We start from the raw sequence: 27,046 nt of genomic DNA, 5'->3' as shown, positions 1-27,046 counted from the left end.
CTTCTCTCCCCAGAGGACGAGGACACCCTTCTCTCCCCAGAGGACGAGGACACCTTTCTCTCCCCAGAGGACGAGGACACCCTTCTCTCCCCAGAGGACGAGGACACCTTTCTCTCCCCCGAGGACGAGGACACCCTTCTCTCCCCCAGAGGACGGGGACACCATTCTCTCCCCCAAAGGACGGGGACACCATTCTCTGCCCCGAGGACGAGGACACCATTCTCTCCCCCGAGGACGAGGACACCATTCTCTCCCCCGAGGTAGGGGACACCATTCTCTCCCCCCAGAGGACGAGGACACCCTTCTCTCCCCCGGAGGACACCCTTCTCTCCCCCGGAGGACACCATTCTCTCCCCCGAGGACGAGGACACCATTCTCTCTCCTGGAGGACAGGGACACCAGGGCTGGACTGGGACAAAAATATTGCCCTGGACTTCATACACTTTGACAAGTCTCTCCCATGGCGGCCGGCCCCCATGCGCCTCTGTCCCCCTCTCTGCTCCTCTGGTTCTCCCCCTGCTTCTCTGTTCCCCCACATGCTTCTCTATCCCCCCCCCCCATGCTCCTCTTACCCTCATGCTTCTCTGGTCCCCCCTGTGCTCCACTGATACCCCCCCCCCCCTGCTTCTCTGTTCCCACACATGCTTCTCTGTTCCTCTCCTGCTCCTCTATCCCCCGTCCCTCATGATGCTCTGTTTCCCCGCAGCGCTCACCTCTTCTCCTTGTCCAGCCCTGGTGTCCTCGTCCTCCTTGGGAGAGAATGGTGTCCTCGTCCTCCAGGGGAGAGAATGGTGTCCTCGTCCTCCGGGGGAGAGAACGGTGTCCCCGTCCTCCGGGGGAGAGAATGGTGTCCCCGTCCTCCGGGGGAGAGAACGGTGTCCTCCTCCTCCGGGGAGAGAATGGTGTCCCCGTCCTCCGGGGGAGAGAATGGTGTCCCCGTCCTCCGGGGGAGAGAATGGTGTCCCCGTCCTCCGGGGGAGAGAATGGTGTCCCCGTCCTCCGGGGGAGAGAAGGGTGTCCCCGTCCTCCGGGGGAGAGAAGGGTGTCCCCGTCCTCCGGGGGAGAGAATGGTGTCCCCGTCCTCCGGGGGAGAGAAGGGTGTCCCCGTCCTCCGGGGGAGAGAAAGGTGTCCCAGTCCTCCGGGGGAGAGAACGGTGTCCCCGTCCTCCGGGGGAGAGAACGGTGTCCCCGTCATCCGGGAGAGAGAACGGTGTCCCCGTCCTCCGGGGGAGAGAACGGTGTCCCCGTCCTCCGGGGGAGAGAATGGTGTCCCCGTCCTCCGGGGGAGAGAAGGGTGTCCCCGTCCTCCGGGGGAGAGAATGGTGTCCCCGTCCTCCGGGGGAGAGAATGGTGTCCCCGTCCTCCGGGGGAGAGAAGGGTGTCCCCGTCCTCCGGGGGAGAGAAGGGTGTCCCCGTCCTCCGGGGGAGAGAATGGTGTCCCCGTCCTCCGGGGGAGAGAATGGTGTCCCCGTCCTCCGGGGGAGAGAAGGGTGTCCCCGTCCTCCGGGGGAGAGAAGGGTGTCCCCGTCCTCCGGGGGAGAGAATGGTGTCCCCGTCCTCCGGGGGAGAGAAGGGTGTCCCCGTCCTCCGGGGGAGATAGGGGTGCCCTCTCCTTCTGCCACGGACACCCAGGGGCCCTCTCCTTCTCCCTAAGCCACCAGTGACCCCAAAGCAGGACACACATGCGCTCTGCCCTCCCGTGACCTGATACCCACCGTCCTGGGATGCCATGATGATGGTGTGCAAGTCTCCAGTGTGAGGGCTATAGGTAAACTCGCACTCCGCTTCTTTGGCCCGATTGGAGGAAAAGCAGCGGAGGCGATCCAGACCCCAGCACTTGACAGAGATCAAAGACCAGTGGTGGCCCCTGCATGGTTGCATGGTGGGCCCGTCACCTCTGCCGTGAAGCACGTGATAAGAGCCAGAAGCTATTTTCACACTAAAGTTCCTCCTTGCCAATCAGCAGGCAGGTCAGTAAAACCTGTCTCCCGATTGGCCAAAGCTTTAGGCGATCCTATTGGATGCCTAACGCATTGGCGGAAAAGGAGACATGACGGAGGAAGCCTGAGGAGCCAAGCGGACACAGGAGCCACAGCCGCCGCTACAGAAGAAGAAGGAAGTGCCGCGTATGACGGGTACAAGTGACTGCATATAGTGGGCACAATGGCTGCGTTTGACGGGTACAAGTGACTGCATATAGTGGGCACAATGGCTGCGTATGACGGGCACAAGTGGCTGCATATAGTGGGCACACTGGCTGCGTATGACGGGCACAAGTGACCTACCCCAGTCTAGGATATTCTCGGACCAAAGAAAAAGCAGCTGCGCATGCGCCGTGGACCCGCGATCAGCTGTGCTCCTGGCATACGAGCACCGGAAGTGACGCGGTACGATTTTTTCACAGGTCCGAGGATTTTTTACTACAGGTCTGATCCCTACAGCTGGGAGGATGGTGGTGGGGGGGGGGGGGTGATTCGTACAGCTGGGAGGATGGCGGTGGGGGGGGGGATGATCCCTACAGCTGGAAGGATGGTGGTGGGGGGGGGGATGATCCCTACAGCTGGGAGGATGGCGGTGGGGGGGGGTGATCCCTGCAGCTGGGAGGATGGCGGTGGGGGGGGTGATTCGTACAGCTGGGCGGATGGCGGTGGGGGGTGGGTGATCCCTACAGCTGGAAGGATGGCGGTGGGGGGGGGTGATCCCTACAGCTGGGAGGATGGCGGTGGGGGGGGTGATCCCTGCAGCTGGGAGGATGGCGGTGGGGGGGGGGTGATTCGTACAGCTGGGAGGATGGCGGTGGGGGGGGGTGATTCGTACAGCTGGGAGGATGGTGGTGGGGGGGGGGGGGTGATTCGTACAGCTGGGAGGATGGTGGTGGGGGGGGGGTGATTCGTACAGCTGGGAGGATGGCGGTGGGGGGGGGGGGTGATTCGTACAGCTGGGGGGATGGTGGTGGGGGGGGGGGTGATGATTCGTACAGCTGGGAGGATGGCGGTGGGGGGTGGGGTGATTCGTACAGCTGGGAGGATGGTGGTGGGGGGGGGGGATGATTCGTACAGCTGGGAGGATGGCGGTGGGGGGGGGGGTGATTCGTACAGCTGGGAGGATGGCGGTGGGGGGGGGGTGATTCGCACAGCTGGGAGGATGGTGGTGGGGGGGGGGGTGATTCGTACAGCTGGGAGGATGGTGGTGGGGGGGGGTGATTCGTACAGCTGGGAGGATGGCGGTGGGGGGGGTGATTCGTACAGCTGGGAGGATGGCGGTGGGGGGGGGGGGTGATTCGTACAGCTGGGAGGATGGTGGTGGGGGGGGGGATTCGTACAGCTGGGAGGATGGTGGTGGGGGGGGGGGTGATTCGTACAGCTGGGAGGATGGTGGTGGGGGGGGGTGATTCGTACAGCTGGGAGGATGGCGGTGGGGGGGGGGTGATTCGTACAGCTGGGAGGATGGCGGTGGGGGGGGGGGGTGATTCGTACAGCTGGGAGGATGGTGGTGGGGGGGGTGATTTGTACAGCTGGGAGGATGGTGGTGGGGGGGGGGGGGGGATTCGTACAGCTGGGAGGATGGCGGTGGGGGGGGGGGATGATTCGTACAGCTGGGAGGATGGCGGTGGGGGGTGGGGTGATTCGTACAGCTGGGAGGATGGTGGTGGGGGGGGTGATTTGTACAGCTGGGAGGATGGCGGTGGGGGGGGGGGGGGATTCGTACAGCTGGGAGGATGGTGGTGGGGGGGGGGTGATGATTCGTACAGCTGGGAGGATGGCGGTGGGGGGTGGGGTGATTCGTACAGCTGGGAGGATGGTGGTGGGGGGGGGGGGGTGATGATTCGTACAGCTGGGAGGATGGCGGGGGGGGGGGGTGATTCGTACAGCTGGGAGGATGGCGGTGGGGGGGGGGGGTGATTCGCACAGCTGGGAGGATGGTGGTGGGGGGGGGGGTTGATTCGTACAGCTGGGAGGATGGTGGTGGGGGGGGTGATTCGTACAGCTGGGAGGATGGCGGTGGGGGGGGGTGGTTCGTACAGCTGGGAGGATGGCGGTGGGGGGGGGGGGGTGATTCGTACAGCTGGGAGGATGGTGGTGGGGGGGGTGATTCGTACAGCTGGGAGGATGGTGGTGGGGGGGGTGATTCGTACAGCTGGGAGGATGGTGGTGGGGGGGGGGGGTGATTCGTACAGCTGGGAGGATGGCGGTGGGGGGGGGGTGATTCGTACAGCTGGGAGGATGGCGGTGGGGGGGGGGGTGATTCGTACAGCTGGGAGGATGGTGGTGGGGGGGTGATTTGTACAGCTGGGAGGATGGTGGTGGGGGGGGGGTGATTCGTACAGCTGGGAGGATGGCGGTGGGGGGGGGGGTGATTCGTACAGCTGGAGGATGGTGGTGGGGGGGGGTGATTCGTACAGCTGGGAGGATGGTGGTGGGGGGGGGGTGATTCGTACAGCTGGGAGGATGGTGGGGGGGGGGTGATTCGTACAGCTGGGAGGATGGCGGTGGGGGGGGGGTGATTCGTACAGCTGGGAGGATGGCGGTGGGGGGGGGGTGATTCGTACAGCTGGGAGGATGGGGGTAGGGGGGTGATTCGTACAGCTGGGAGGATGGGGGGGGGGGGGTGATTCGTACAGCTGGGAGGATGGTGGTGGGGGGGGGGGGTGATTCGTACAGCTGGGAGGATGGCGGTGGGGGGGGGGGTGATTCGCACAGCTGGGAGGATGGCGGTGGGGGGGGGGGGGGTGATCCCTACAGCTGGGAGGATGGCGGTGGGGGGGGGGGGATTCGTACAGCTGGGAGGATGGTGGTGGGGGGGGGTGATTCGTACAGCTGGGAGGATGGCGGTGGGGGGGGGGGGTGATTCGTACAGCTGGGAGGATGGCGGTGGGGGGGGGGTGATTCGTACAGCTGGGAGGATGGCGGTGGGGGGGGGGTGATTCGTACAGCTGGGAGGATGGCGGTGGGGGGGGGGTGATTCGTACAGCTGGGAGGATGGCGGTGGGGGGGGGTGATTCGTACAGCTGGGAGGATGGTGGTGGGGGGGGGTGATTCGTACAGCTGGGAGGATGGCGGTGGGGGGGGGTGATTCGTACAGCTGGGAGGATGGCGGTGGGGGGGGGGTGATTCGTACAGCTGGGAGGATGGTGGTGGGGGGGGGTGATTCGTACAGCTGGGAGGATGGTGGTGGGGGGGGGGTGATTCGTACAGCTGGGAGGATGGTGGTGGGGGGGGGGTGATTCGTACAGCTGGGAGGATGGCGGTGGGGGGGGGTGATTCGTACAGCTGGGAGGATGGCGGTGGGGGGGGGGTGATTCGTACAGCTGGGAGGATGGTGGTGGGGGGGGGTGATTCGTACAGCTGGGAGGATGGTGGTGGGGGGGGGGGGTGATTCGTACAGCTGGGAGGAGGGCGGGGGGGGGGGGGGGATTCGTACAGCTGGGAGGATGGTGGTGGGGGGGGGGGGTGATTCGTACAGCTGGGAGGATGGTGGTGGGGGGGGGGGTGATTCGTACAGCTGGGAGGATGGTGGTGGGGGGGGGGGTGATTCGTACAGCTGGGAGGATGGCGGTGGGGGGGGGGTGATTCGTACAGCTGGGAGGATGGCGGGGGGGGGGGGGGTGATTCGTACAGCTGGGAGGATGGTGGTGGGGGGGGGTGATGATTCGTACAGCTGGGAGGATGGCGGTGGGGGGGGGGGTGATTCGTACAGCTGGGAGGATGGCGGTGGGGGGGGGGGTGATTCGCACCGCTGGGAGGATGGCGGTGGGGGGGGGGGTGATTCGTACAGCTGGGAGGATGGTGGTGGGGGGGGGTGATTCGTACAGCTGGGAGGATGGCGGTGGGGGGGGGTGATTCGTACAGCTGGGAGGATGGCGGTGGGGGGGGGGGTGATTCGTACAGCTGGGAGGATGGTGGTGGGGGGGGTGATTCGTACAGCTGGGAGGATGGTGGTGGGGGGGGGGTGATTCGTACAGCTGGGAGGGTGGTGGTGGGGGGGGGTGATTCGTACAGCTGGGAGGATGGCGGTGGGGGGGGGGTGATTCGTACAGCTGGGAGGATGGCGGTGGGGGGGGGGGGTGATTCGTACAGCTGGGAGGGTGGTGGTGGGGGGGGTGATTTGTACAGCTGGGAGGATGGTGGTGGGGGGGGGGGGGGATTCGTACAGCTGGGAGGATGGCGGTGGGGGGGGGTGATGATTCGTACAGCTGGGAGGATGGCGGTGGGGGGTGGGGTGATTCGTACAGCTGGGAGGATGGTGGTGGGGGGGGTGATTTGTACAGCTGGGAGGATGGCGGTGGGGGGGGGGTGATTCGTACAGCTGGGAGGATGGTGGTGGGGGGGGGGGTGATGATTCGTACAGCTGGGAGGATGGCGGTGGGGGGTGGGGTGATTCGTACAGCTGGGAGGATGGTGGTGGGGGGGGGGGTGATGATTCGTACAGCTGGGAGGATGGCGGTGGGGGGGGGGTGATTCGTACAGCTGGGAGGATGGCGGTGGGGGGGGGGTGATTCGCACAGCTGGGAGGATGGTGGTGGGGGGGGGGGTGATTCGTACAGCTGGGAGGATGGTGGTGGGGGGGGGTGATTCGTACAGCTGGGAGGATGGCGGTGGGGGGGGTGATTCGTACAGCTGGGAGGATGGCGGTGGGGGGGGGGGGGTGATTCGTACAGCTGGGAGGATGGTGGTGGGGGGGGGTGATTCGTACAGCTGGGAGGATGGTGGTGGGGGGGGGTGATTCGTACAGCTGGGAGGATGGTGGTGGGGGGGGGGGTGATTCGTACAGCTGGGAGGATGGCGGTGGGGGGGGGGGGATTCGTACAGCTGGGAGGATGGCGGTGGGGGGGGGGGTGATTCTTACAGCTGGGAGGATGGTGGTGGGGGGGTGATTTGTACAGCTGGGAGGATGGTGGTGGGGGGGGGGGGATTCGTACAGCTGGGAGGATGGCGGTGGGGGGGGGGGTGATTCGTACAGCTGGGAGGATGGTGGTGGGGGGGGGTGATTCGTACAGCTGGGAGGATGGTGGTGGGGGGGGGGTGATTCGTACAGCTGGGAGGATGGTGGGGGGGGGGTGATTCGTACAGCTGGGAGGATGGCGGTGGGGGGGGGTGATTCGTACAGCTGGAGGATGGCGGTGGGGGGGGGTGATTCGTACAGCTGGGAGGATGGGGGTAGGGGGGTGATTCGTACAGCTGGGAGGATGGGGGGGGGGGGTGATTCGTACAGCTGGGAGGATGGTGGTGGGGGGGGGGGTGATTCGTACAGCTGGGAGGATGGTGGTGGGGGGGGGGGTGATTCGCACAGCTGGGAGGATGGCGGTGGGGGGGGGGGTGATCCCTACAGCTGGGAGGATGGCGGTGGGGGGGGGTGATTCGTACAGCTGGGGGGATGGTGGTGGGGGGGGGGTGATTCGTACAGCTGGGAGGATGGCGGTGGGGGGGGGGGTGATTCGTACAGCTGGGAGGATGGCGGTGGGGGGGGGGTGATTCGTACAGCTGCGAGGATGGCGGTGGGGGGGGGTGATTCGTACAGCTGGGAGGATGGCGGTGGGGGGGGTGATTCGTACAGCTGGGAGGATGGCGGTGGGGGGGGGTGATTCGTACAGCTGGGAGGATGGTGGTGGGGGGGGGTGATTCGTACAGCTGGGAGGATGGCGGTGGGGGGGGGTGATTCGTACAGCTGGGAGGATGGCGGTGGGGGGGGGGTGATTCGTACAGCTGGGAGGATGGTGGTGGGGGGGGGTGATTCGTACAGCTGGGAGGATGGTGGTGGGGGGGGGGTGATTCGTACAGCTGGGAGGATGGTGGTGGGGGGGGGGTGATTCGTACAGCTGGGAGGATGGCGGTGGGGGGGGGTGATTCGTACAGCTGGGAGGATGGCGGTGGGGGGGGGGTGATTCGTACAGCTGGGAGGATGGTGGTGGGGGGGGGTGATTCGTACAGCTGGGAGGATGGTGGTGGGGGGGGGGGTTCGTACAGCTGGGAGGCTGGTGGTGGGGGGGGGGGTGATTCGTACAGCTGGGAGGATGGTGGTGGGGGGGGGGGGTGATTCGTACAGCTGGGAGGATGGTGGTGGGGGGGGGGGTGATTCGTACAGCTGGGGGGATGGTGGTGGGGGGGGGTGATTCTTACAGCTGGGAGGATGGTGGTGGGGGGGGGGTGATTCGTACAGCTGGGAGGATGGTGGTGGGGGGGGGTGATTCGTACAGCTGGGAGGATGGTGGTGGGGGGGGGTGATTCGTACAGCTGGGAGGATGGTGGTGGGGGGGGGTGATTCGTACAGCTGGGAGGATGGTGGTGGGGGGGGGGGGTGATTCGTACAGCTGGGAGGGTGGTGGTGGGGGGGGGGTGATTCGTACAGCTGGGAGGATGGTGGGGGGGGGGGGTGATTCGTACAGCTGGGAGGATGGTGGTGGGGGGGGGGGTGATTCGTACAGCTGGGAGGATGGTGGTGGGGGGGGGGTGATTCGTACAGCTGGGAGGATGGCGGTGGGGGGGGGGGTGATTCGTACAGCTGGGAGGATGGCGGTGGGGGGGGGGTGAGGATGGTCCCGTGTACATGGAGCCTAAAAAAATACAGAAGAGCGGAACTTTACTTTCTGGGTAACATTTCACTTCAAAGATAAATCAAACCTAAAGTTCCACCTTAAACTTTCCCATTGAAATGAGGAATAAAATGGAAATGTGTTTGTTGGTATTCAGAAGCTCTCCTCCTACATACACATTTTCTTCACAGTCTTTATTGCATACACCAAAACAATGTGACATTTTACTATACATGGGGGATGTAAGCCTCCGCCCGCCCACCCGAGTCTATGTTTTTTACGGACCTCAATAAGCCTCTGCTTTGGGGGCGGGGCTGGAGGCGGGGCTGTGTCACCGTTTGCTCCCTATCACAGAATGCAGCCTAATGTATCTGCATGTCTCTTTCTCCTCCGTCTCCCCCCCCCCCGCTCTTTGTAGGTTTCTCATTGGATCTGTATCTGCTCTGTCCCGCCCCCCCCGCTCTGTGTATGCCTCCTCGTTATGGTTCCTCGTCACTTCCGTGACAAATTGTGATGGGTTCACTGAGGGGTAGTGTCGTGAATCCCCTGGAACGCATCACATTTGGCATTGGAACGCATTGCGCATGCGTAGTTCGCTGCCACGTGACTTAGGCTGCATTCTGTGATAGGGAGCAAACGGTGACACTACACCGTCCATATTGTTGCACCCCAGAAGTTAGCACTGCCTCCATTCTACTACACCTGAGATGTCAGTTCTGCGTCCCTATTGCTACACCCACGGTCGTCCATCTTGATACACCCAAGCTTGTCATTAGTAGAACAGTCACATATGCATAGTGCACACAGAACTAAAGCAAGCACACCCATAACCTAAATATACGAGTTACACAATCGTTTTATTGTAGCTTTAATTCGTATATTACAATATTAGCGCGACACTAATCCGCCACGGTCAAAGAACACACCAATGACACGCTATCACACTATTCCCTCCCCCCTCACAATTACGCACGACGTACTTCAAGGTCAGGCAGTAGTAGGTGGGCTCTTTTCCACGTCACGTGGCAGGTTTTAGCTAATCCCTGCGCTCCGTTCCCTGACAAGCTCCCTCGTGATTGGTGTTTAGTAAGTTTGTGTCGCTCTCGGCTATTGGTGGTTCTGGCGGCAGCTGCCATTGCAGTGTCCCGGCTGGTGTGAGTGGAGGTCGGAGGATAGAGGTGAGGGATGGCGGGGTTGTGCATGAGGAGAGCTTGCTTCCCTTATTCAGTGATTATTTCCCGGCAGATAGACAATATCCTATGCGGGGGGGACTTTGAAGTACCCGCTGTGATAAGGCCGGTGGTGTGTGTGAGGGGCGGGGAAGGGACCCCCCTGACCGGCTGGCTGTAGTCTTGAAATAGAGGTTCATAGGGACACTTGTATGTCCGCTCTTTATAACACTGCTGGGTGGCGGGGCCTGTGCTGAGTGAAGGAGGCCTCTGTCCGTGGCCCCAGGTGTGCACTGACCCCTGCCTGTAGCCCCCCACCCCCGGGCATGCGCGCTGACGATCTGCCCAAGGCCCCCCGGGCTTGCGCGCTGACGATCTGCCCGAGGATCCCCCCCAGGCGTGTACGCTGATAACCCGCCCGTGGGCCGCACCGGGCGTGCGCGCTGACGACCTGCCCGTGCGCCCCCCCCGGGCGTGCGCGCTGATGGCCTGCCCGTGTGACCCCCCCGGCGTGTACGCTGATAACCCGGGCGTGCGCGCTGACGACCTGCCCGTGCGCGCTGACGACCTGCCCGTGCGCGCTGACGACCTGCCCGTGCGCCCCCCCGGGCGTGCGCGCTGATGGCCTGCCCGTGTGACCCCCCCCCAGGCGTGCTCGCTGACGACCTGCCCGTGGCCCCCTTCCTACATTGTTGTTTTTTTTTTTTTTTTTCACGGTCTGGGGAGCCAATTGACAGGTTCATGCAGACCTGATGTCCACCGGGACCTGCTGATCGTTCCCGAGGGCACACAGAATGGTGGTCTGCGTATGTCAACAAAGCAGATCGAAGTTCTGTGACAGGAGAAGACAGAGATCTTGTGTTTCTGCTAAGTAGTACCATTTCTTCTTGCAGTACAAGCACCCCCCACACAGTTATAAAGCACCACCTGGGAAGACATTTAGCCCTTTGCCCCTGATGTTAACCCTTCCCCCTTATTCACACTCCTAGGATGTATGATATCACGTGCCTAGGCCTAGAAACCAGGAAGTGACTAAAGAAATGTGTTAAACAAAAACAAAAAAAAAACACCTTGGGCTTCTTTCACACTGATGGACCAATCGGGTCCACCTGTTAGTTTTTCAGGTAGTCTCAATTGGCCCACCCGTTGTTCTTGATGGAGTGTCCACTGACACCCGCTGGCATCCGATCCAGTCTGTTTCCTATCTGTCCGGTTGATCAGATGGAAACGTACATGCGGTCCTTTCCCACCTGACCACCTTATGGAGAATAACAGCTGTGTCTGCTCTGCATCAGAGGAGCAGACCTGTCATTCGTCTGCTCAGTGGGGATTAGCAGAGAGAGCCAGTGTGATGCCTAAAAGTAACTTTAATAAACCTTACAATCCATGTACAAACGCTAACAGCGTAAGGATGTATATATATGGTATATATATGAATTACTGTAACGCTTTTGTACCCCACTATTTCTCAAGCTTACACATAAAATACAATATAATGTGCAGTAAACTTCATGTGTCTTTTAAAGGTCCAGTCACGTGATCGGCTCCCAGTGGCGGCTTCAGTGGAGAGGAGGGACAGCCAACAACAGATGCCCCATAGTAAGCCTATGGGTGACATCACTGCCCAGGCATTCTGTCCGTTGGGGGAGCTCTATCCTCTCCCCTGAATATGCAAGTTGAATACAGCACAAGAAGTGGTGCTACTCTGCACACGGTGGATAGGGAGATGAGAGCTTGACTTTTGACAAAAAAAAATTTTTTTCTAATCAGTACCAGCACTCCTTGGGTTAAATCCCAGCCAGGATGCTGTCTGCATGGAGTCTGTTTTCCCTGTGTGCATGGGTTTCCTCCCACACTCCAGAGACATGCTGGATGCTTAATTGAGTCTTGTCCAAATGCATGTGAGAGAAACCTTGGATTGTAAGCTCTTGGAGAGCAAAGACTGATGTAAGTGTATGGGAGCAGAAAAAGGCAAACTATAAGTTGACTAAGGCCCCTTTCACACTTGTGTGACTTTTCATGTGACCTTGGACATCAGAGTCGCAAGACAAGTCATACCCAATGATAACCATTCATATCTGTGCGACTTCAAAGTAGTCCCTGTACTACTTTGGTCTGACTTTCATTTTAAGTTGTCTTTTTTTCCCTCTGACATTCATCAGCATTCTACACTTCTGGGAGCTTTAAGTCAGAGCCCCTGATCTGCATACTTTTCCCACATTCCTTTGCCTTCTAGTAGTGATGCTGGAGTCTCTCCATGATAGCTTGGCAATGAAAACTTCCAGTTGTATATACACAGTGTTCTTGGCCAAAGGTGCCTTTTGTAGCTCTAGAGAAAATAGTGGTGTGTGTGTGTGTTTTATCTATCTTTAAATGCAGATCTTGCACTTTTTTTTATTTTATTTTTTTATGCGTTCTCACATAGCTGTACTGTATCTTCTTCTTTTTTCAGACTATAATCATGGCGGGTCGCAGAGCTGCAACCAAGGCGATCGACTGGTTGGCATTTGCAGAAAGAGTTCCTCCAAATCAAAAAGTTATGTTTAATGCACTGAAGACTCGCAGTGATGCCGTGGCTGCAAAGTGAGTGCCTCAGTTTGAGGGTTAGAAAACCTATAAAAGGCTCCACATACCTCTGTGATATTGTGTGTGGATTTTGCATTGTTTTCTGCTTTAATAGTGACACAAAGACCTGAGCCCTTGTAAGATCTAAATCACTGGTTGATCTTGGTGTACTTTCTAAACAAAGTATAGCAGATACTAACGGCTGTGCTGCTTTTATACATGAAGGTCATTTTATTTTACTTTTAAGTATTCAAAAGGGCAATGTAGTGAATTTTTAAATGTAAACCTTTAAAAATAACTTTTTTGTTTACAAAAGCCTTGACACTTGCCCTTAAAGTGGTTGTAAACCCTTGCATATAACCACTGAGGTGACTAGCCTTAGAGCCGGTTCACACATAGGCGGCACGACTTCGGGGGCGACTCTGCAAGTTGTCCTGAGGACGACTTCAGAGGCGATTCGCAAAACAACTTCTGTATAGAAGTCAATGCAGATCGTTCCGAGCCGCCCCCAAAATACTACAGGAACCTTTTTTCTAAGTCAGAGCGACTTCCGTCGCTTCTATTAGAACGGTTCCATTGCAGTGAATGGGACGCGACACGTCAGGCGGCCCAGTGTGAACTGGGTCTCAGGTGTTGCATAGAGATGAAACAAATCTTCCCACATAAGTTGTTCCTGTTTATCTGCAGCCTTCTCTCAGCTGTTCAAAGTGCACAAATCAAAGGTTATTTCTCTGCTACAGAAGGCAGGGGGCGTGGATCTGATGTCACACACCTCACAGAATAGCTTACAGCTGAGTGTAATGTGAGTGGAGGAATAGACAGGCCCGCCCCTCTGCACAGTATCATCGGAAAATATGCACAACTGAGGCTGTTAATCGCCTGCGGTGTGCTGGCAGGGGGGGGCTGCCACTCAGAATTATTTGATAATGTCATGACATGTCAGAAATGATTCATGCAGAGGTAAGAGAGAGCAGATAGGAACCAATCTAGGTGCTTTGATTTGGGCTGCCAATATATAGGTCAGGATTTTTTTTTTTTTTTTTTTAAATCTGTTTAGGCAGCCAGCTGAATGGGGGGAGAAAAGACCACTGGATTTCCCCCATACACATTCCGTGCGGTTGTGGGAATTCATCCTGCCGTGTCGTTATTCTGACCGGGGAAAATCTCCTGCCTATTGGCTGTATGCAAAAATATGGAGAAACAGTGCAGCGCAAAACTAATGTAAATCTTATATTCATAAAAATGTGTAAAATTAATGAAAGTCCATAAAATGAAATCCAATGTGTCAAAAATTTGAAATCTTCACCACGTGGAAACCAAACTTACAAGTGATTCCTCCACCGATATGGATGGGTACTCTCACCTCAGCAAATGGACCTCTGTGTTACCAGATGGTCAAATAGGCAGATTTCTCAACCTAGGTGACCAGGAAGTAAGGTGGTGACTCGGATCCTCTTGAGGCAGCCAAAACATGGACCGGACATGAAAAGAGTAATCACAAACTTTTAGTGAGGAAAGGAATGTCCCATGGTGGCAGCAATTCTTAAAGGGTCACTGGAACAAGTATGCAGGCTGATTTTAGACCCATGGAACACTGGCGACCCTAAGGGGGCTTTTATACTGCTCCATTGCACAAAATGTGTTTAAGATACATTTCTGGTGTATTTCCTGTGAGTTGTCTGGGTGCCTGAATCCCAGTATGTTCAGGTTTCCTTCAGGGTGAGAACGTGTGACTTGCTCTGCTTGCAGCCTCCTAAGCCTCACGTTTTCACCCTGAAGGAAACCTGAGCATACTGGGATCCAGGCACCCAGAAAACCCATCCTTATCGGTGGAGGGATCACTTTTAAAGCGGGAGTTCACCCGAAAAAATGTTTTTAACATTAGATTGAGGCTCATTTTGTCAAGGGGAATCGGGTGTTTTTTTACAACAAATGTCCGAAGGACCTGTTTGATCGGACAATCAGACTGTGTGTACACTCCATCGGACAAATGATTTTGCTTTTTCATCAGACAAATGTTCGCTGTGTGAACAGACAAACTTTCAGGCAACAAATGTCCTAGGTCGGCTAATCCGATCGTGTGTACACAAGTCCATCAGACTAAAGTTCAAAGTACAAACACGCATGCTCAGAACCAATGCTAAAGATCAGACAATAGCAGAAGTTGCCAAAAGGGTGGCAGTAAAGAGCTGAAAAACCACGTGATTTGGTGAAAGTTGGCTGAAAAAGTTCACGCCCAATGCCCTTTGAACAAAAATTTACGGAAAAGTCAGATGGAAGTCCGATCGTGTGTATGAGGCTTAAAGTGGCTGTAAAGCCTTTGAGATATATCTATCTATCGTGTGTCATACTTGCCTCCACTGTGCAGCTCGTTTTGCACAGAGTGGCCCTGATCCATGTCTCCGGGGGTCTCTCGGCTCCTCCCCGCATCCGCTAACCCCCCTCTGGGAAGCTCTCTCCCAAGGGGGTTGGCTTGCAGGCGCGCTCCCGAGTCCTGTAAACGGTGTCCATAAGCTGCCGACTACAGGACTCTGCCCTGTTCAGGTCCGCCTGTCCGTTTTATCAGTGGACCTGAACGGCCGCTCCATGCAATCCTATAGAGCAGTGATGGCGAACCTTGGCACCCCAGATGTTTTGGAACTACATTTCCCATGATGCTCTTGCACTCTGCAGTGGAGATGAGCATCATGGGAAATGTAGTTTGAAAACATCTGGGGTGCCAAGGTTCGCCATCACTGCTATAGAGCGTCGGATGTCAGCGGAGACATGTCCACTGACATCCGACCCGATCCGCCAAAATCAGGCGTGCGGCGATACGTCCCCATCGGATCGGGTGAGATCTGATGAAAACGGACATTTCATCAGATCTCTCCATAGGAGACAGTCTCGCTGCACAAGCTCCTCCCCGCTCAGTGAGCAGAGAGGGACTTGTCATCTGCGGGCTCAGCGGAGATCTGCAGAGAGATTTCCCGCTGAGCTGGCGGACACTGTCACCTATGGAGATGTTTAGGTACCATTTCATGCAAATTTTTAGATCTTGAGATGTTTGGTATCTTTACTTGCCGCACAATCTTTTTTTTTTTTTTTTTTTTTTTCTCCAAAAAATTGCGTACTAAAATGCATTTATTGTATTTTGTTGTCTGAACATTTCTGCTTGATAAAGGGCTGCACAGATATTGTGCAACATAAAAAATTTCAGCCGCCATAATTTTTTTTTTTTTTATTTTTTTTTTTTCCAGTGCCTCCACTTTCAGAAAATATATTATATTTGGGGGTTCTAAGCAATTTTCTACAACAAAAAAAATAAAATTTTCGGGAAAAATTTCAAAATTTGCTTGGATGGCAAGTAGTTATTTGGTGACATCAGATGTTCAAATGCTTGTTTTGGGTCAGGACCTCACATGGTGAATAAAGATGGTAATGGAGCATTCGTCTTAAACATAGGTCAGCAATGCCAGCTCCCATTTCTTTAGAAGATTACCTCTTCTTCTTTTTTTTTTTTTTTTTTGTTTTATTTTATCGATTTGAAGTACTTGAGCAATAGATCCTCAACTTTGTTGATGTGATGAGCCATGGAAAGACGTACAATACTGAATTTGCCTTCTATTGAAGAAAAACTGTACTAAGAAAAATGGTGGCTGCCATTGCTGATCAACTGTGTAATGACTCCAGGGTGTTATTGCCAATGTCTTTGAGAATTGCTAGTAACTTTGGGGTGTCATCTCAATTGTGGTCCCCACATCTTTTATGAATATCTGACCATTATTGGCAACACGGGTTCAGTTTTTCAGGTCCACTTAAAGTGCTTGTTAAGCCACTATGTTGGGTTTATACCACCCCCCTCTTTTAGATGACATGTGTCCTGGTGCCTGTGTTTTTATAAAATAAAAATTCTGATTTGACAGTGCCTTCCGGCACTCGCGTGAATCCTCGACTCTCTCCCCGTCTGACTGCTCCAGTGGGTGGGGCCAAGAACTGCCGCTGACATCATCCGGGGAAGAGGAGAGCCAAGGAGGCACGTGAGCACCAGTAGGTGCTGTGACAGCAGGTAGAAATCATCAGCTTTTTTTATTAATTTTTTATCTATATCTAGCACTTGGACTCAGGTTCTTGTTTAACAGAGGGGATGATATAAATGTAAGTTTTATAGCAGCAGGGAGAGGTGCAGAGCAGCTAACAGGCAGGTGGGGAGTGGGACAGAGGGAGACAGGTGAGCTGCAGATAGCAACAGATGACAGAGGCACGAAACTGACCCTGTATCGGCAGCTATGATAAACTGTGGTCAGTTTACAGGGGGGATGGCAGGATCAGTCAGGTATTTCAGGTGATACAGGGCGCCGAATTACATGGCACAAGCACTGTGCTGTATAATATGAAAGAAACTTGAATTCGTACTTGTGTGTACAAAATGTAACTAGGATGAAGCAGGACATGGACTGCTTCATTCATTCTTGTCTGTGGTTTCCTCAAGCCCCCTTGAGCATCTTGTAATTTCTAGCCTCTGTCTGTGGCCTAATTTTTGTGAAAGCTATATAGACTATCGAAGGACTTGAAAAATTTTGCTTTGGAACTAAGAGCCAGCTAAAAAAGTTAGAAGCCAGTTGTTTTTTTTTTTTTAACGATCGAATCCCTTCTCTTATGTATCCCTGATGTGTATCTTTACAGATGCACGACACGGGGTACTTACCACTGCCATTACAAGAGCACATGGATTCAAATTCCATGCATACATTTTCTCCAGTTTCTATGTTGCCCAGCTCAATGCCATGACGATGAGTATAGCACTCCTGCAGCATCTGAAGCTCTCGGATTCAAACACCGCACACGCACTGTGCACCGTCTACCGCACTGCCATGATGCTGAGCTCATCACCAGAAATCTAGCGATAAATCGTAAAGCATGCATGTACGCCTTCATGTATGGAGGCTGCCATTGCTGAGCTCCTTTTGAAAATGCTAGTTACTAGGCTTCCTTTGCACTGAACACAGAGTAAAAACAGTCTGGCTCCTGGGGATCCCCCTAAATGACGAGCAGTAATTGCCTCAATTTTTCTGTACAGCAGGCTTCCTGTAGTGAGAGTTCAGTGAAGTTGGTGCCATGTGAATAGGCTGGCTGTTTGTAGTGATTGCCCAGCATCTTTATGAACTGCTCCCAGCTCTGTGCCTCCTTTCCCTGGCTTAGACTCACCTCCTCAAGCCAGCAGGGTGCTCTGGTGCCCAGAAACCACCGACACCGGAGCCCCCACCTTCCTGAGCCGGGCTGCCTCCTCCTCTCAGCCCGGCCTGCTCCAGCAACAAAACCAGAGGAGGATGTCGGCAGCAGCGGGGATGAGTGGCCGCTGGGGATGCCTGCTTTGTCAGTGGCTGGCGTGCTGCTCTCTTCCTTCTCCGTCCCCCGGTCTTCCCCCCCCCCCCCCCCACTGCCACGGCTAATCACATTCACCATAATGATGGCGGTGCTGAGCAGTGCTCTGTTGTGTCAATAGGGCCTTCTCAGCCAAGACCTGCCCCGCAGCCCACCCTGTAATGGCAGCTGAGGCACCTGTAGCTGACCAAAAGCCCAGCCAATTTCTAGTCGCCCTGGACCACTGTAAAAGTGAATAAAGTGAATCTCTCGCGCTACTATGAGTATGTGGATAAATGAGTAGAGATACAATAATCAGAAAAAATATTGCGCATACCAAAAAAATAAATAAATGTGTAACAGCTGCGCCTCAAAATGCCATATAGCATCAACAAACATAAAACTAAAAAAGGAGTCGCGCTAAGTGATTAATAAATTGCATGTGAAAAATAACAAATGAATAGCTCTGTGCAAATATAAGAAAAAAAATAGACCCAATTAGTCATAAAAATCAAAAAACTGAGGTCCACAAATAGGTGAGAAAGAGGGAATTCACCCAATCAAAATATTGAAATGAATTAGACACAGTCCTCCATGAAGTGATAAGAAAAAGTCCCAGAGTGTTTAAATATGATCCACAGCTTCGTGATGACTGACACACAGGGAGACCTCCACCAACAGTTAACACTGACTCTTACCACAGGGTAAATAAAAAACAGCAACAACGAATTCCACTCATTAAGAAATACAGACTCGCTCTTCCATCTGTTGCAATTTTTCCTCTCTACTTGGCAGCCCCACTCAGTATTCCAGCATAGAAGAGGAGAGATCAAAGGGACTCATAGCGTAATATTGTTTGAACGTTTTAATAAAAGAAAAGTATTGCACTTACATATGTTCCAATAAAAGCAGGCATTAAGAAAAAAACACAGCCGGCCGGTCTGTGTATGAAGCGTGTGCCCAGGATATCCGGGGTCCTCACGTGTACAACGCGGTGACGTAGAAGCGCCGCAATACTTTTCTTTTATTAAAACGTTCAAACAATATTACGCTATGAGTCCCTTTGATCGCTCCTCTTCTATGCTGGAATACTGAGTGGGGCTGCCAAGTAGAGAGGAAAAATTGCAACAGATGGAAGAGCGAGTCTGTATTTCTTAATGAGTGGAATTCGTTGTTGCTGTTTTTTATTTACCCTGTGGTAAGAGTCAGTGTTAACTGTTGGTGGAGGTCTCCCTGTGTGTCAGTCATCACGAAGCTGTGGATCATATTTAAACACTCTGGGACTTTTTCTTATCACTTCATGGAGGACTGTGTCTAATTCATTTCAATATTTTGATTGGGTGTATTCCCTCTTTCTCACCTATTTGTGGACCTCAGTTTTTTGATTTTTATGACTAATTGGGTCTATTTTTTTTCTTATATTTGCACAGAGCTATTCATTTGTTATTTTTCACATGCAATTTATTAATCACTTAGCGCGACTCCTTTTATAGAGATACAATAATAACCAAAGCTGCTAAATCTAATAACGTTCACCGAACATAAAAATGGATATAGATAAAAAATTTAGCGCTAATCCTTTATTTATCTGGACCACTGCATTACTTGTTTTATGCACATAAACCTTAGAGCACCAAGATAACTAGAAATGTATTTTAACAGGTTGACCGCTCTCCCTGCCAAACCTCCAACAATTGACTGGGCCTATTACCGAACCACAATTGCCAAGGCAGGCCTAGTGGATGAGTTTGAAAAGAAGGTAAATACAATTATGAAAGTATTTGGATTGCAGAAATCTAATTGGAAATGTTTATTTTGTTTTAATTTATTGTTTTTCTTTTTCAGTTTAATGCCCTTACCATCCCAGAGCCTAAAGATACCCAAACTGAAAAGATAAATGCACAGGAACAGGAAGTTGTAAGCAATTTTGATGTGTTGATTTTTCTGTGTTCGGTTTTATCATATATATTTATTTATTTTTGGTAGGAGAAATTGGTCAATAAATGACAGATCTGTGAATGGCTAGCTAGAGGTTTGTCCCTGTCTTAAAGAGCAACTCTGAGCTACTGTAATAGGAAGCCATGCAGTGTATTATGTAAATATGTTAGTGTTTAGTAAGGGCTCAGGTTCACTTTAAAGCAGAGGTCTCAAACTGGCGGCCCTCCAGCTGTTGCGAAACTACAAATCCCACCATGTCTCATGCAATGCATCATGGGACTTGTAGTTTTGCAACAGCTGGGGGCCCCCAGTTTGAGACCTCTGCTTTAAAGGCTACATAACTAAGTGACCTAGAAAATGTTATATATGAAAATGATGTTGTGGCTCAGACATCCACTTCCTAAAACATGTATGCACTGCAGTTGATTGCATCACCTCCTAGCTTTCATTTTATTGGTAATTGTAGAAAGCCACTGTAATACATAAATGAGGGGCTGAATATAGTCAAACTACTTCTTCATTCTTGTGCCTGGTAGTGGTCCACACATTAAGTTTTTATTTTTTTATTTCTTCTTTCATTTAACCCAGCGGGCATAACTGTAAGATCGCTGTACAAAGCGATGTTATTGCAGCCATCTCTCCTGCTGTGCCTTTGTGTTCTGACAGGAAGGCCCACCCCCCTGGCTATCTGGGCTCTCTTGATGACAGCCCCTTAGGGCTCTTTCACACGTCCGTTCAGTTTTTCAGATCAGTTTTTTTTTCATCAGTTTTTGCATCAGTTTTTGCATCAGTTTTTGCATCAGTTTTTGCATCAGTTTTTTCATCCGTTTTTTTTTTTTATTTTTTTTGTGGCTTTTTACATAGAAGAACGGATGATAAACGGATCATCCGTTAACGTCCGTTTTTCGTCCGTTCCGTTTTTTAGACGGAAGAAAAATAGGGTTTTCTTCCGTCCAAAAAAACGGAACTGAACGCAGACGGATGCTAACGGACGTTAGCGGATGCTCATCCGCTAACGGACGCTAGCCCATAGGGAAGCATTGCGGTCCGTTAACGGACGTCCAAAAAACGGACGAACGGAACGGACGTGTGAAAGAGCCCTTAGTTATATTGACCCCATTGTACCCTGAAGATTTCACTAAACAAAAGAGGAATTGGCCCAAGGGACTATTAGTTACTATTGTGACTGTTGGTTATGTCCCTTGTGCTATATATAATATCTTATTTTTGCTATATTTAGGGTTTTATCCTCTGCAAGTCCAAAATTGAAAGATTCATTTAGCTCCCCCTTCACAGCAGCATGTACTCGCTCTTACTTCACTCCTCCTTTTAGACTGGTTAGCTGCCAGGAGCCAAGAAAACATCCAGCACTTCAGGTATGGGCAAGAATATAACTAATTTCAGCAGTGGGGCCTTGAGATTGGCCCAGAGCTGTCACATGGGACCAGAGAAGGAGCCCATTACTTTCCCTTGTCACAGCAGCTGAAAAATAGGGGGAGCAAAGAAAGGTGAGCACATGCTGCTGGTGGCAAGAGCTTGGTGAACCTTTAGCCATGCAAGGATAACTAAAAGGAAAGTTTCACTTTAATACATTATTGCATTAAATTTGGTTATATTTTTATTATTTGTTTTAACGTTCTTTGGTAGACTTCATGACACGTGTGCCTTCTGTTAGAAAAATGTGTACATTTTTATATCTGTCATGCTTTTGTTTGCTTACAGAACAAATCTGCTGTAGCCTTCATTGAAGACTCTAAAGCCAGGGTGACCTCATATGAGAACGGGGTATGTAGTTTTACCAATAACTAAAAAGAAAATCTGTGTTTTGTATAATATTTTTATGGCGATCGGGTCAGCTGAACACTCCATAGGCTTTTCAGAGCTTTGCTCTCTAAGGGTAGCCAAAGGTATTTTCATATGTGTGGGCTTGTATGCAATCTTCAACTGGTGTTCATGTAAAGCAAAGATGAGTGGAAGTGAACCCACCATGGAAGCTGCCATCTTGGCCTCTGTTTAACCAGTTCCCGACCCCCGCATGTAAATGTACGCCCACACTATGGCACGTACAGGCACATGGGCGTACATGTACGTCCTTGCCCGATCGGGACCCCCCCCCCCCCCCCCCGCTACATGCGGAGGTCGGGTCCGCTCGGGACCACGGCACGGCACGGCTATTTGTTTATAGCCGCTCCGTCGCGATCGCTCCCCGGAGCTGAAGAACGGGGAGAGCCGTGTGTTAACACGGCTTCCCCGTGCTTCACTGTGTCGGCGCATTGATCGCGTCATTCCCTTTATAGGGAAGACACGATCGATGACGTCATTCCTACAGCCACACCCCCCTACAGTTGTAAACACATACTAGGTGCACCCTAACTCCTACAGCGCCACCTGTGGTTAACTCCCAAACTGCAACTGTCATTTTCACAATAAAGAATGCAATTTAAATGCATTTTTTGCTGTGAAAATGACAATGGTCCCAAAAATGTGTCAAAATTGTCCTAAGTGTCCGCCATAATGTCGCAGTCACGAAAAAAATTGCTGATCGCCGCCATTAGTAGTAAAAAAAAAAAAAATTAATAAAAATGCAATAAAACCATCCCCTATTTTGTAAACGCTATAAATTTTGCGCAAACCAATCGATAAACGCTTATTGCGATTTTTTTTTTTTTTTTTTTTTTTTTTTTTTTTTATTAATAATAGGTAGAAGAATACGTATCGGCCTAAACTGAGGGAAAAAAATGTTTTTATATATGTTTTTGGGGGATATTTATTACAGCAAAAAGTAAAAAATATTGCATTTTTTTTCAAAATTGTCGCTCTATTTTTGTTTATAGCGCAAAAACTAAAAACCGCAGATGTGATCAAATACCACCAAAAGAAAGCTCTATTTGTGGGGGGAAAAAGGACGCCAATTTTGTTTGGGAGCCACGTCGCACGACCGCGCAATTGTCTGTTAAAGCGACGCAGTCCCAAACTGTAAAAACACCTTGGGTCTTTAGGCTGCATATTGGTCCGGGGCTTAACTGGTTAATCTTCAACTGCCATGCTGCACATGCGATCAGTTATGACACCAGCCATTGGATGGTTTGACCGTTTGGTTGAGAGCACAACCAATGTGACAGTTGGAATTTCTGGCATGCCAGGAATGTAACTGTTTTTTTTAAACTATTAAATCAATGGGTTTACTCCCGCTTTTTAAGGATATGTAGTAAAAATGAGCATACAGTAAACTCGCTCAGGCCACAAAGGTCTACAAAGTGATTCATTGTTTTGAGTAATGTGTTTAGTTTTTGTCTAATCTTTCTGTGTGTGTGTGTGTGTGTGTGTGTGTGTGTGTTTTCTCATGAAATGCGTTTTTTTTTTCTCATGAAATGCGTTTTAGCGTAATTTGAAATAAAACATGGTACATTTGTCTTATTGGTTGCATTGTTCTATTAATTTTATTTTGAATGCAAGGTACAGATTTATTTTCTGTGTGCAATTTTTCCATCATAAATTAGCCACTGTTAATTTTTAATATATCTACTTGTTTTAAATTACTTCTTGCCACTTTTAAGTCATGCAGGAACAAAAATTGTTTCTGGACAGCCGCACTCTGAACAAGTTGTAGCCTTTATTAAAAAAGGGACAGCACTACAAGTCACAGCAACATAAAATAAAACCCGACTGCTGATGCGTTTCGCACTGAAACTGGTGCTTAGTCATAGCATGCGACAGTTTAAAGGACCCCAAGTTTAAATGGACAATTATTCAGTTATGCCACAACTGTGAGCACGTAAATGTAACCTTTGAACTGTTGTATGACAAGTCGAACCCCATGTTTCCCTATGATACCCATTCATATCTGTGTGACTTTAAAGTAGTTCCTGCACTAATGTGGTCTGACTTTCTTGTGACTTGAGGTCCATAGACCTCAATGTAAAATCTTAAGTTGCATGATATAGATGCGATTTTGGTGCGATTTGTGAAAAGAATGCTTGCAATGAAAATTGAAGAAAAGGCATGGTGTGTCTTCTCCCGACCGACGAAGCAGCACGCCCCCCCCCCCCCTCATCCCCATTAATTTTAAGGGAAACACTATGCCAAAATTTGAAGGGAGAAACCAGCCTGGGGTCCCCCACAAAATCCATACCAGACGCTTAAAGAGGAGTTCCACCCAAATTTGGAACTACCTCTTAACCCACTCCTCTCCCTCTTACATGCCACATTTGGCATGTAATTTTTTTTGGGGGGGAGTGGGGGCTTCAGGAAGAGTGGGACTTCCTGTCCCACTTCCTCCTTCCTGTAGGCGATTAAGCTTAATCGCCTTCAGGAAGGGGCTGCTGTAGGCGATCGCCTAGGACACGTCACAGGTCCTAGGCGATCTCCTGGCCAATTACACGGCGCAGCGCCGCTCGCGCATGCGCAGTGGGTGCCCGGCCGTGAAGCCGAAAGCTGTCGCGGCCGGGTGCCCATACTGAGAATGAAGACGCCGGCCGGGGAGGGGGGGAGAGGAGCAGAGCCAAGGCCGGCGCAGCGCTGGAGCAGGTAAGTGTCTGTTTATTAAAAGCCAGCCGTTACACTTTTTGTAGCTGCTGACTTTTAATAAACATACAAATTGGCTGGAACTCCCCTTTAATATGAGGTCCGATGGGCCTGGTTTGCAGAGTACAAACAAAATAATCACATTAGCCAAAGTCGTAACAAAGTTGCACACGCCCAAAGTCCCATTCAAAATTGCATCAAGTCGCAAGGGAAATTGCACAGTTAAGTCGCGCAAGTGTGAATGGACTCTAAATTGGTGTATGGATGCTGTATTGTCATGCAGTTTTGGCTGTACTGTCATACGGAACTAAATGTGTCTTTTTAGTCGCATACAGGCTTAAAAATGTACTTGCATGCAAAACTCTCAATATTTATGCATTTGCTTTAAAAAAAAAAATAAAAAAAAAAGTTGCAGAGCAACTAGCTGTCAGACCAGGCTATCACTTGCCACTCTGGTCCTCCATTCAGTGTGGGTCCGGGTCATGTGATCACTGTCCACTATGAAATGGTGATCCCAGGCAGGCTGAAAGTTGAATGCTCAAAAATGTTTGAGGGCTAGATGCCCAGGTCAAATAACATCAATATGCAGCAGTCTTGATTTGATAAATAGATGGTACCTCCAGGTGCCCCGCACTCTGAATCTGATCCCTGTGTGATCCTTGCAATCTAGGTGCTAGGGAGCTATTCAACTACCAGCTGGGAAGAGATGGGCCAGCGCCCTACTCTTCTTTTTTTTTATTTTATTTTTTCTGAAATTTAAAGTTTTCATCAGAGAGCCCAGAAAGCTTTAGTTCTGAAGAAGCACTCTGATATTGGTTAGCACATTTAGGTCCTTGTGTTTGAGTAGCTGATTACATTTTGTCAAAGTGCAGCTGAGATTCTGCCAGTAAGACCCCTTTCACACTGGAGCGGTTTATTGCACTTAGGCCCCTTTCACATTGAGGCGTTTTTCATGCGGTATAGCGCTAAAAATAGCGCTGCTATACCGCATGAAAAAAACCTGCCCTGTAGTGTTCAATGTGAAAGCCCGAAGGCTTTCACACTGAAGCGGTGCGCTAGCAGGAGCGCTCCAAAAGTCCTGCTAGCCGCATCTTTACTGCGGTATAGGAGCGGTGTGTTCACCGCTCCTATACCGTGCCTTCCCATTGAAATCAATGGGAAACCGCGGTAATACCACCCGCAACGCGGGTGGTATTAACCCTTTTTCGGCCGCTAGCGGGGGTTAAAACCTCACCGATAGCACCCAAATATCGCAGTAAATACGACGGTATAGCCGCGCTACAAATGGCGCGGCTATACCGTCACCGTGGCTCTATCCCCAATGTGAAAGCGGCCTAAAAATGGCACCTGAAAACCGACCCTAAGCACACTGGAGCGGTGCAAAACTGGACGGTAAAAAAAGTCCTGCTAGCCGCATCTTTGGAGCCGTGTGTATACTGCTCCTCCACTGCTCCCGCCCATTGAAATCAATGGGACACCGTGGCTATACTGCCGGCAATGCGCCTCTGCAGAGGCGCTTTGCGGTAGTTTTTAACCCATTCTCGGCTGCTAGCAGGGGGGAAAACCACCCTCTAGCGGGCGAATAGCGGCACAAAATTGAGGGGATGGTAAAGCGCCGCTAAAAATAGCGGCGCTTTACCACAGACGCACCTCCCGCCCCAGTGTAAAAGGGGCCTAACTTCCAAAAGAACGAACGGCGGTACCTTCAGGTTAATTTCCAGAATACCCCGAGACCCCCAAATCCAACTTTATTTTTATTTTTTCCCCCCATGCACCCGCTGCTGTTGTCGTCATGGTTGTGCTGTGACCTGTGTTTTTAGTCCTCGTTCAAATTTATGTGGTTTGACATGTCAAATCACATGCCAAATCGGAAGCAAATGTTGGCAATGGCAGCTTCTGAATCTGTGAGGTGCCACACAGATTCCCAAAAGTTGCTTCTGTGCTACTTTTGCTGCTTGCAGTCAGTGTGAACTAGGGCGCACTGTTTTTTTTTTCTCTTCTCTTTTTTTCCAGCACTCCATCCATCGAGCTTTATGACCATTATGAGGCAAGGGTAGCGGAGAGAGATTGGCATAGCACTCCAGAGTTCTAACTGATGTTTACAGATTGGTGTATCCCAGTTTGTTGGGGTTCTGGAGGTGCAGTTCAATCTTCCCTTTGCCACTTTGGTTTCTGCTGGAAGCCTACAGGTTTGTTTAAAAAAAAAAAAAACTGTCCTGAGATAAATATGTAGGCTAATGTGTTGATTGGCTAAGGGTATTTCTGATGTGGTCTCTGTTCCCAGATGGGCTTTTCTATGTTTTTTTTTTTTTTTTGTGACATATGACTTAATTGTGTTTTTTTTTTTTTTCGTACGCAGCTTGCAAAGTTTAAGGACATGGTTCCGTTTGATCAGATGACCGTTGAAGATGTAGTGGAAGCTTTCCCTGAAGCCAAGCTGGACAAAGTGAAATATCCCTACTGGCCATACAAGCCCATTAATGAACTTTAAGAAGCACCAATTTTATCTGTCAATAAATCCTCTGTAAAGATTGTTTTCTTGAGTTATTTGTTATAGTTTAACTATAGATTTTGGTTTGATGGTAAAGGAAAACTTGTGAGGGTATAAATATGCAGGCACATGCAGAGTTAAAGTTTGACACATTGGGTATCTTTACTCGGCAACCTCCATCTTTTATATTTTACCAAATTTGGTAATATTTTGAGTTTTTGTGCACTAAGGTTAATGTATTTTTTTTTTACTGAAATTTTGCACTTGATGCACAGTTGCACAAATATTGTGTGGCATAACAATTGGAACTACCACTGTTTATTCTTCAGGTTTGCTTCTTTCAGAAAATGTTTGGGAGTTTTAACCACAGGGAAGGGGGGGAAAAAAGTATTTGATCCCCTGCTGATTTTTGTAAATTTGCCCACTGACAAAGAAATTATCAGTCTAATTTTTAATGGTAGGTTTATTGAACAGTTAGAGAATAAC

General features: G+C 51.3%; 1 protein-coding gene across 1 annotated transcript; it reads left to right on the top strand.

Moving 5' to 3' along the window:
- The first annotated feature begins 9,622 nt into the window (after window positions 1-9,622).
- ATP5PD (ATP synthase peripheral stalk subunit d) lies at window positions 9,623-26,603 on the top strand. Its single transcript, XM_040330070.1, has 6 exons — window positions 9,623-9,708; window positions 12,152-12,282; window positions 19,270-19,366; window positions 19,453-19,524; window positions 21,268-21,330; window positions 26,429-26,603. The coding sequence occupies exons 2-6, from the start codon at window positions 12,161-12,163 to the stop codon at window positions 26,558-26,560; spliced, it is 486 nt and encodes a 161-aa protein (XP_040186004.1). The 5' UTR covers window positions 9,623-9,708; window positions 12,152-12,160; the 3' UTR covers window positions 26,561-26,603.
- The last annotated feature ends 443 nt before the right edge of the window (window positions 26,604-27,046 follow it).

This window comes from Rana temporaria, chromosome 12 (genome assembly GCF_905171775.1).
Source record: "Rana temporaria chromosome 12, aRanTem1.1, whole genome shotgun sequence".
Classification (NCBI taxonomy): domain Eukaryota; kingdom Metazoa; phylum Chordata; class Amphibia; order Anura; family Ranidae; genus Rana; species Rana temporaria.
This window is presented reverse-complemented; position numbering and strand designations above follow the sequence as displayed.